General features: G+C 41.5%; 1 protein-coding gene across 1 annotated transcript; it reads left to right on the plus strand.

Moving 5' to 3' along the window:
* The first annotated feature begins 6,350 nt into the window (after positions 1-6,350).
* On the plus strand, positions 6,351-10,072 carry LOC145879801 (metalloproteinase inhibitor 2-like). Its single transcript, XM_082976336.1, has 5 exons — positions 6,351-6,610; positions 7,883-7,953; positions 8,835-8,937; positions 9,512-9,636; positions 9,778-10,072. The coding sequence occupies exons 1-5, from the start codon at positions 6,481-6,483 to the stop codon at positions 9,949-9,951; spliced, it is 603 nt and encodes a 200-aa protein (XP_082832462.1). The 5' UTR covers positions 6,351-6,480; the 3' UTR covers positions 9,952-10,072.
* The last annotated feature ends 375 nt before the right edge of the window (positions 10,073-10,447 follow it).

Below are 10,447 nucleotides of genomic sequence, written 5' to 3' on the forward strand. Positions count from 1 at the left end.
GAGTGCTCTGGAGCAGGTTTTCATCAAGCATCTCTCTGTACTTTGCTTCGTTCATCTTTCCCTCGATCCTGACTAGTCTCCCAGTCCCTTCCTGCTGAAAAACCTCCCCACAACATGATGCTGCCATGCTTCACCGTAGGGATGGTGCCAGGTTTCCTCCAGCCGTGACGCTTGGCGTTCAGGCCAAAGGTTTCAATCTTGGTTTCATCAGACCAGAGCATATTATTTCTCATGGTTTGACAGTCTTTTGATGCCTTTTGGCAAACTCCAAGCAGGCTATCATGTGCCTTTTACTGAGGAGTGGCTTCCGTCTGGCCACTCTACCATAAAGGCCTGATTGTGGAACGCTGCAGAGATGGTTGTCTTTCTGGAATGTTCTCCCATCTAGAGGAACTCTAGAGCTCTGTCAGAGTGACCATCCGGTTCTTGGCCACCTCCCTGACCAAGGCCCTCCTCCCCTGATTGCTCAGTTTGGCCAGGCTGCCAGCTTTAGGAAGAGTCTTGATGGTTCCAAACTTCTTTTAAAAAAACATTTTAAAAAAGGAAAGTTGGTAGGTGCACATTGCACTGTTGGGATGCTGGATTCCCCTAAAGTAAATGTATGTTTTGCCAAAATTCTATATTTACTCCTGTCTATATAAAATAATTCAAAATACTCATTAGCTTCTTTAAAAAAATATATCTCTGCATTGTTTCAAATTACAGGTGCGTAGGCCATGCCTATTTTGTTGGGAAGCCCGACATTTTGTTACCACGCGTGGCAATATAAATACTTGATTATCGAATTATGGCTGCCAGTGAAAAGCGACTAAAATATGTGTGAAGATAACGTGTTTTGAGTATAATTTAAAATTTTGAGATGAAGAAGGGGAGGGGTGTGGCCAAGATATGGCGCGTTTCATTCCAGAATTCATGCACTCAGCTCTCCAGAATGTGCTAAGCTCTCCCAACAATTCTTGCACATTCATTGTTTCATTGGGTGAATTGTTTGCCCTTTGTTAATTTTGATAAATTCTCCATTACATATGTACCAGTAGGCCTAGTAATTGTACTGTTAATGGCCATCGTTAGGTTACATATATATTTCTGTTAATGCAGGCAGTAATTACATTAATTTACCGTTCTCACTCTCAAACTTGAAACATTATTTGCAGAGTTCAACCTGCTACACTTGATTTAATAACCATAATTTACGAGTTTTGTCATTTTTTTCATTTAACTTTGTTTGGAGAGCCCCATGTGCGCAATGAGCACGTGTCTGGTTTCTCTCTCCTGATAATGTTGAGTGAGCGCGCACCTGAGCGTGCATAAAAGTAAGCCTAACTGACCTGCTGTGGGCAGATGTAGGAAAGTTCCCATTAGGGGATATCGGATTTCTGATTGTCTTAATTAACTCACCACGTCCACCACTAATAAGCTGAGCTTCTTCACCTCACACAGTAGATCTGAGTCAACGAAGTCCGTTTTTTTAAACATCCATTACAAAAAATAATAGTTCTTCACAGTATTTGAAAAATCTTTCCAACACTCGATATTCACCAAGCCTCGATGTGAAAAAGCAACATATCATGATCTGATGATCCCATATATCCAGTGGAAACGAAATTTAAAAATAAAGCTGTCTGTCCGGAGCTCACTGGTTCGGGATACTCTGAGGGCCCAGAATAGGCCTTCTCTAGTTGAAACAATGTTGCAAGTTCACTAGCAACAGCTTCGGGCCCAGACCCAGTTCATTTATTTGGTAGCCTACAATGTTGCACTTCACCAGCTATGGCTCAAGTAAAGACAGATAGAAAGTGGGGCAGACAGGCAGAGAAGAGAGATTCATGTGATTGAAAGAACCTGCATTTTCAGCAGGATATTTTCTTCTGTTTTTATTTGTTGAATTTTAATTCTGACGTTTATGATTAACCAAGTGAAAAACATTTAGAAAAACAAAAAGGTTATTATTGAAATCAAACTTTTCCACGAAATTCTGTTATAAAAATAATCAACTGGTAGACAGATCGGTAGAAGTTGTAGGATAAGTTGTAAGCTTCCCCAAACTTGAAACTCACGAGCGGCCTGTGGTCTTTACTCTAACACCCATTAAAAAAATGTGTGCACGCGCTTGAGTTGCGTGAAAAACGCACAATAACGTGCATTCCCAGCTAGCACATAACGTTCTGAGAACCATATGTTTCTTAGATGGGAATTTCAGTACTTCAGCATAACGTTTCCTACAGGTTTGCTCATGGTTCTATTAAAAGTAATGTTCTCAAATTGTTCAGAAAACATTAAGAAACAACGTTCTTCTGTGGGAATTGCAGTACTTCAACATAGCTTTTTCTACAGGTTTCCTCAAAGTTCCATTTAAAATAATGTTCTAAGAATATTCAGAGAACGTAAAGAAACAACGTTCTTCTATGGAATTTCAGTAGTACAGCATAACATTTTCTGCAGGTTTCCTCATGGTTCTATATAAAGTAATGTTCTCAGCACATTAAGAAAACTTTCTATAAAAACCACAAGAAAACATTGGTAACGCTCAAAGAATGTTCTAAGAATGTAATTTAAAAACATATACATTCTGTTCTCAGCATCAACAAAACTATCTATCCTGTGTGTGTGTCCAGGTGTGTTGCCCGTACCCACTAATTGTCCACACCTTATCTTAATGAGTGCTTTTTTCCTTTGAAAGGGGTCTGTTTGAATAAACTAAAATGAACAGCATTGTATGAGTTAAAAATACATGGCATACTAGCTCCATCCTGGTGGTGCAGTGGACTAATTCTATGGATAGATAACAGAGCATGTGTGCGGAGCTGGAGCGTTCTCAAATCTGACTGAAGCGCGGAGCAAGTTGCCCAAAGGCTGGAGCATCGGCCTTCTCGCCGCCTCCAATTTTGCTCCATTACCGCTCCAGTAACGCTCACTTCACGAGCTCAGTGCATGCCCGGCCCAGCATGCATTTGTAGTCTACTTGTGTGCTGCTATAGCCCCTTGCTTTAGCTACTGTCATGGAGTTCGCTAAATATTTTCATTTACATTTACATTTACGTCATTTAGCAGACGCTCTTATCCAGAGCGACTTACAAATTGGTGCATTCACCTTATGATATCCAGTGGAACAACCACTTTACAATAGTACATCTATATCTTTTATAAAGAAACTGATAAAGAAACTGATAAAACACAAAGGTGTGAAATCAAGGTGACTTACAAAGATGAGGAGGACCAAGAGCAAGAGAGGGAGTGTGGTGATGTAGTGTCCACAACTATAGAAGAGAGGTAGTGTGGTGATGTAGTGTCCACAACTAAATTATCATTGTGAAATCTGAAAAGACATCCTGAAAGAATGATGGTGTACTACGTGCACATTCTAACAGAAAGGAACGCGGTGGGTAGCTAGCTAAGTGTGTCATTATAGCAAAGTATTTATAAACAAAAAAATTGTTGTATTATCTTTACAATAGGCTATTGTTGATTTTGGCCCAATTGGCCTGGCATGTTATCTCTTTCAAAGAGCTTTCCATTTTGATAGGGTTATTTTACCATGAAATCTTTAGGCCTACCTATAAAATAAAAGTAAAAAAAATCTGCATCCCTGCCCAGCCTGGCAGGAGTGGCCCAAAAGGTGTTTAGCATCCTCAGTGGCTCTGCAGGGTCTGAGAGAGTATTCTCCACTGCTGGCCTGCTCTCCAGGCACCATCACATGAGCCTGAAGCCACAGACTCTGGCCAAACTTGTGTTTCTAAAAGTGAATTCAAGGGCACTGTAGACTTTGTATTTAAGTCTAGTAATTCATGTCTGGCTCCTGACCTGTTGTCACAACTTCCACTGAAGTCAGTCCCTCTCCTTGTTCAGGCAGCATTGGACATCACTGGCCTTCTAGCCATCACCAATCCACTCGACTTTTCAATGATGGCCTAGGAACAGTGGGTTAACTGTCTGTTCAGGGGTAGCGCTGGGATTTGAACTTGCAACCTTTTGGTTACTAGTCCAACACTTTAACCACTAGGCTACCCTGCCACCCCGTTATTGTGGGCTTGGTATATTGTATTTTATTTTGTAATTACTTGAGTAAATCCGTTGATTACTCTTATCTGCTGTCCTGCGCCTGACTCTCTACACCAGCTTCACACAGGCCGATTACACCTGTTTTGAGTGTTTATGTGCTGTTTAATACTACGTGGCCTATTTGAAATTATGAGCGCTTCCTTTTCATGTTGTTTACTAAAATACTTTTCATTCAAATCATATGGTTTGGTTTCGATACTTCCAAACCAAATGGTAGGTCCAGGTAGTCACTACAAATAGATGGGTGTTTGTGATTTTAATGAATGGAGTGAATTTGGAACTGCAGGTTTTTTTCCTATGAGGAGTGGTTTTTAGCACTCAATTCCACTCACATGCTCTGATAGAGAACAGAAGATGCCACATTGAAAGATAAATGTGTTTGTATGATTAATGCCTAAGCAAATTAATTTCCATGTGTCCTTTCTGTGCTTGGTTCAACATTTAACCCAAAATAAGCTAGCAGTGACTGTAAAAATCGCATGGAAACATTTTCTCAGAATGTTCATTAATTACCTTCAAATAAACTAAAATTTGCGTTGTCAGAACCTCCCTGCAACCTAAAAAAAATCTAATTCCCAGAACAGGTGAAATGTTCACTACTGTCCTCAGGCGTAAAAAAATAACATTTAAGAAAGTTAACGGTCAGGAAACGTATGGTTTCGTTTCCAGAACCAATGGGAAATCAAAAAACGTGCATTCCCACAACTTCCAAGGAACCAAATGTGCTAGCTGGGAGGCTTTCAAAGGGCACTTGAGACAAACAGATTGCAATTTTGGTGCACATAGAATGGAGTCTTGAGTACATTCAAGTGCGTGTTCCATGGCAAATCTTCTGTTCAGGACAACCCAGGGCATAATCCATGTCACCCTAGTACGTGTGGATTAAACATAGAGTTCATGAACGTTGACACTGTAAATGACATGACTTTTCAAATATGGAAATGTGAAGCTTCCAACAATAGCTGAATTTGCAAAGCAAGCGAGCACCAATTCCATTTCAGTGGTGTTTGCTATAATCTTTGCTACCCGGGTTAAAAAAATAAATAAAAATAAAAGTTCCCTTGCGACAATTTACCTTTTGCAACGAGACCATTAAATATATTTAAGACAATGGTAGAAGAGAGTGTAGTTCTGTTCAGTTTGGACTTCAGTTTATCGCTAACCTTATCACAGGGACTTTGAAGCACTAACTTACATCATCTGCATGCTGATCTCGGAATAAATTGACGATAGCAAAGATTCCATCTTTGACGAGGCCACATAAATGGAATAGGTACTAGCTAGCTTAATAGTTCATATTTGCGCGCTAGCTCTGCATATTCAGCTAGTGTGTGTGCGTGATTGACTGGATTAACCTCACGTCAGTTACGTTCATTGAGTGCCTTTCAGACAGTAGACACGACCCCTCTGTTACCTAGCAAGCTAAGGAACTGGCAGTGGATCAAACCATTGTGAGGAAAAGGGTGGGGGGGTCGCAATCTTTTGAAACTTAAAAACGCGCTATTAAGTGTCTATAATCAGCACAATTGCTTTCATTGCGTATTATTAATATTATTTAAATTACATAGTTATGTTTCAGTGATATATTGGGGGGGACAAATCATATTTTTCCCAGGATGGGGGGGGGGTCGTGTCCCCCCCGTCCCCCCCAGGATTTCCGCCCCTGGTAGAGCCCATCGATGTTCCATTCGTTTGGAGGTAGTATTCATCATCAAACCTCACTCATACAATAACAAATGTGCAAAAGTAGCCCAATTAGCGGGGGACGGGGCATCTTCTTGTTGTGCATGGTGCTCAGGAGCATGCTAGTTTTCTGTTCTACCTGATAACGAATTGCACCCACCTGGTGTCCCTGGTCAAAATCAGTCCCTGATTAAAGGGGAACAATAAAAAAATGCAGTGGCACTGGCTTCACGTCGAGGTCCAGAGTTGAGTTTGAGGGGCCTAGGGCAAGTGAACTGAACTGAGAAGTTGGGCAAGTTGAGCAAGTTGAGCCTGCTTTAAAGTTGCCCCAGGTGTTTAAAAAAACTATTTCAAATAGGCATATCCTAAAACGGATATTTCTGTTTCATCGCCATTGTTTAGGCGAAAGACAAACAATTTATGGAATTTATGTCAACCGGGCAAGTTGAGACTGTTCTGTGGTTGTCCCTTTAAGCAGGGTATTTTTCCCAATGGAGTTGCTATGGTTCTGGATTAATAGAACGCTCAGCCTACCACTGGCTTGGTTCTGACTGGGGAGGAGCTCACAGCCTGCAATAAAACGGGCTGATTACATCGAAGGGAAAACAGATTTCAAGGTGTTAGTCTGTCTGGGAACATCTTTGAATGTTCTAGTGTAGTTTACAATACAACTGTTCTTTAGCTCCTGGAGTAAACATTTTATCTTACGCTATAGATTGTTCATAGATATTTTCCATAATGACTTGGTCTATAAGCAGTTGTTTCATCACTCTGGTCGTTTTGTTCCTTTGGCGGATCGAAGACGTTGCAGAAGCTTGCAGATGCGCTCCTGTCCATCTTCAACAGGCTTTTTGCAGCGCAGACGTCGGTAAGGAAACTGCCAATATTTCTGACTTCTCAGGTTCTCAACTCCGGTCCTCGAGTTACTCCAACGGTACACATTTTTGTTGTATCCCTGGACAAGAACACCTGATTCAACTAATCATCCCTCAATGAGTTGAATCAGGTATTTTTGTCCGGGGATACAACAAAAAGTGTGCTGTTGGGTGTACTCGAAGGCTGGAGTTGGCAACCACTGGGCTACTACACTGTATCAATGCGCAACATGACCACAGAATTCTTAATATTTGTTATAATAATAACCATGACATGATCAATGTATTTACATAATTAAGTAGGCAACAGTAAGATGGGCTACAACCAGGGCTCTCCATCCCTGTTCCTGGAGAGCTTCCATCCTGTAGGTTTTTGATCCAACCCTAATGTGCGCACCTGATTCTAATAATTAGCTGGTTGATAAACTGAATCAGGTCTGTTACAACTGGGTTTGGATTGATAACCTGCAGGAGGGTACCTCTCCAGGAACAGGGTTTGAGAGCCCTGGCTGTAGCCCTGGATGAGACCCTGCTACACCAAGTGTTATATCTTCTTCTAGGCCTACACATTATGCCTACAGTTGAATTGCTACATTTTATATACTACAATTAAGTAAATACATTATCTTTCTACATTTAACCCAAGGCATTCAGTTGTAGTGTAGACTTATTTAAATCAAATAGTGGTAGGCTACAGATCCCGTATCTTAATTTGAGCCAGTTTCACGCATCAGGAACATAATCCTGCAGCAACATGAATTGTTATGCGGATTATATCGTTTGAATATCTTCTGAATCGGACTGAAGTGAAGAGGTTGTTGCTGTCAGCACCTTCTACCCAGACAGGTGGGCGGAGGAGGAGCATGTGTCATAAGGTACGTGTGCCTGTGAAGGTGCCTCAGCAGGCCAGGCATATTCCTCTCTGACTACAGCTGATGGAAGGCTCATGTGCCTCAGTCTTCCTACCAGCCCCTGGTTGGCGCCTGAACATCTGCAGACCAGGCAGGGCAGCATAGTTAAACAAGGTGTTGAATTAATGGCAGATGACCAGAGTTGGGAATCTAGGACCTGGAGGGAAAATTACTCGTCTGATTCGCCCAAACAGTGTGAACTTATCCACAAACATTTTTATGACTGTAAAATCTTGTCTGAAGGATTCTACTGTTTTATTTGATCTCATTACACCCTTAAACAATCAGTGTCTGACTGACCATTTAAAGGAAAATGGGTGATGTTAGTAGTTAAACCAAGTTTCTCTCTTCCAGTGATCAGGGCAAAGGTGGTTGGAGTGAAAGCTGTGTCTGGTAACACCAACTATTATGTCCAACAGATCAAGGTATGATCAGCCTTTTTATTAAGGTGTTGTTCCTGACTACATTGAAGCCCACTGAACCCCAGTCTGACAGCTTCACTCCTTTCCCCTGGGCTCCAACCCTTCAATGTTTGCCGATCTGGGCTGGCATAAGCAGTGTAGTTGTGGAGCTTCCATCGTATGAATAGGAGCTTCTGTAGTAATGGCTCATGCCTCTTGCTGGAAAGCACATTATTCAGTCAACGTTCCTACCAGTCCTAGACTATGGTGACATCTATATGAATGCAGCTGCCATTTCATTAAAGCTTTTAAATGCAGTTTATCATAATGCACTGCACTTTATTACTGGTGATGGGGGTTTGGTAATCATCACTGCATTCCCTACCAGGAAGTTGGCTGGCTCTGTCACGTTGGTTGATAAATTGCCAGATTTTCATTTATAAAGCCATTTTACTAAAACTCTCACTGTGCCTAAAATTACTACTGACCTTTAGACATTTTAGTTAGTCGGTCTCAGATAAGGATGGTTGACTCTGGATATTCCATTGGTCTCAACTGAGTTGGATGAATCTGCCTGAAATATTTTAGCATTATTTGTGGAACGATCTTCAAAATGTTGTAAATGTGATGTTGAGTCAGAATTGTTTGACTGTTCTGCTTACATTTTGTAACTTGATGTTTGTAATTCGGCGATCTGTTAATAATACCTTGGTCTCTGTATGACACCCTGATAAAATAAAGGTTAGATTAATAAATATTTGTTGCTCTGCAAACATCAAAAGCTGAGGGGATGGGGTATAGGGAGGGAATTAGGAAAGACTGACAGTGCCTGAGAGCTGCTGTCTGTTAGGTTCCAAATTGTAGATGTTTGACAGATCTTCCTTTCTCTCCTTGTGATTGGCTAGATGTTCAAAGGTCCTGACCGGGTTATCCACACCATCTTCACTTCATCCTCTTCAGCCTCGTGCGGCGTGACTCTGGAACTCACCAAGGAGTATCTCTTCACAGGTGTGGATCTCACTACATTACCCAAGTTCATTGCTATCACTGGTTAAACTGCTCAACCTATGCTTGTAGCATCATGGCCTATTCTAAACTATTGACTTCATCTTGTACAAGAAATCAATTGCTTTAGAGAAAATACTTCATCTTTAACCATTTTAATTGAATCTTTATTTAACAAGGCAAGTCAGTTAAACATTCTTGTTTGCATTGACGGCCAAATGCTGACGAAGCTGTGCCAATTATGCGCCGCCCTATGGGACTCCCAACCACAGCCGGCTGTGATACAGCCTGGATCTTCAAGTTACGCTTTACAATACCAAATGTTATGAATTTAAATGTTTACAACTAATGCATCACTTATTTATTACGATAAATTCTAGTGTTCCAGGCTGCATCGGTATGTCTTCTGCTCCAGGGTAAAGTTTCCCTAAGGGACAGATTTAGGATCTGTTTCCCCCTCCCCAATTCTAATCTTAACCATTTGTGGGGGAAAAAGGGGAAATGGTTCTAAGATCAGCATCTGGGGTTGACTTTTACCACACAGGTTGTTGACTCACTGTCTTCTCTCTGTCTTCAGGCAGGCTGAATACTGATGGCAAGATGCTCATAGGCATGTGTGACTTTATTCAGTACTGGGAGGACTTGAATGGCACACAAAGGAAGAGCTTGACTCAACGCTACCAAAGCGGCTGCGATTGCACGGTGTGTGACAGGAATTATAGTAAAATTACATCACACCACTTTTGTTCACTTTGTCACATTGGCTAAACACATGAGCTGGGGTATTGGGGTAATGATCAGTCAGTGATCTGGATCTTTCTCTCTCCCTGCTCTGATCTACAGATCATCCGCTGCTCTTCCCTCCCGTGTCCCGTCAGCGCCCCAGATGAGTGTCTTTGGACGGACTGGTTGTTGGCTGATGGCCAAAGCGGACCCCAGGCCAAGTACTCTGCCTGTCTCAAGAGGAGTGATGGGTCCTGTGCCTGGTACAGGGGGATGGCTCCATCCAAGAAGTAGTTCCTGGATATTGAAGACTTCTAAACTCTATAGGCCTTCCGCTCACTGCTCCCTGACTAAAGATGTCTGCAATTTAAAAGCTGGTCACTTCTTGTGCAATAAAAATGTACTACTCCTCAAATATAGTGCTCCAAGTATTCATTTCTTGTGCTTGTCTGTTTTTAAACTGGAACCAAAGGTGTTATTGAAACCCAAAAGGGTGATCTCAGTGTTGGCTGACACGGTTGTGTTTCTAACTAGACCATTATTCCTGAAATACCATCCTAAATCCTGGGGCATGTTCAGCTGGGCACAATATATTAGAATGAATGTTATATACATGAAGGCATTGACAAATGCAGGTGTGGTTCCCTTCTGCACATTGAATGAATTTAAATTAAATTGCTGAGAACCCTCACGCTTGCTGACCAAAAGATTGTCGGAGTTTTCAGAACATTTATCTTAAGTCAATAAATTTGTACTTTTTTTTTTTCTCACTCACTACCCACTGGGCAAT

This window comes from Salmo salar, chromosome 06 (assembly GCF_965601325.2).
Source record: "Salmo salar chromosome 06, fSalSal1, whole genome shotgun sequence".
NCBI lineage: Eukaryota > Metazoa > Chordata > Actinopteri > Salmoniformes > Salmonidae > Salmo > Salmo salar.

Bases quoted from the DNA above. Each gene is read 5' to 3' on its own strand.
- LOC145879801 (XM_082976336.1), top strand. From the start codon at position 6,481: ATGACTTGGTCTATAAGCAGTTGTTTCATCACTCTGGTCGTTTTGTTC. The intron at 7,954-8,834 runs GTATGATCAGCC...GTGATTGGCTAG, and splicing joins ATTATGTCCAACAGATCAAG to ATGTTCAAAGGTCCTGACCG. The intron at 8,938-9,511 runs GTGTGGATCTCA...CTCTGTCTTCAG, and splicing joins CAAGGAGTATCTCTTCACAG to GCAGGCTGAATACTGATGGC.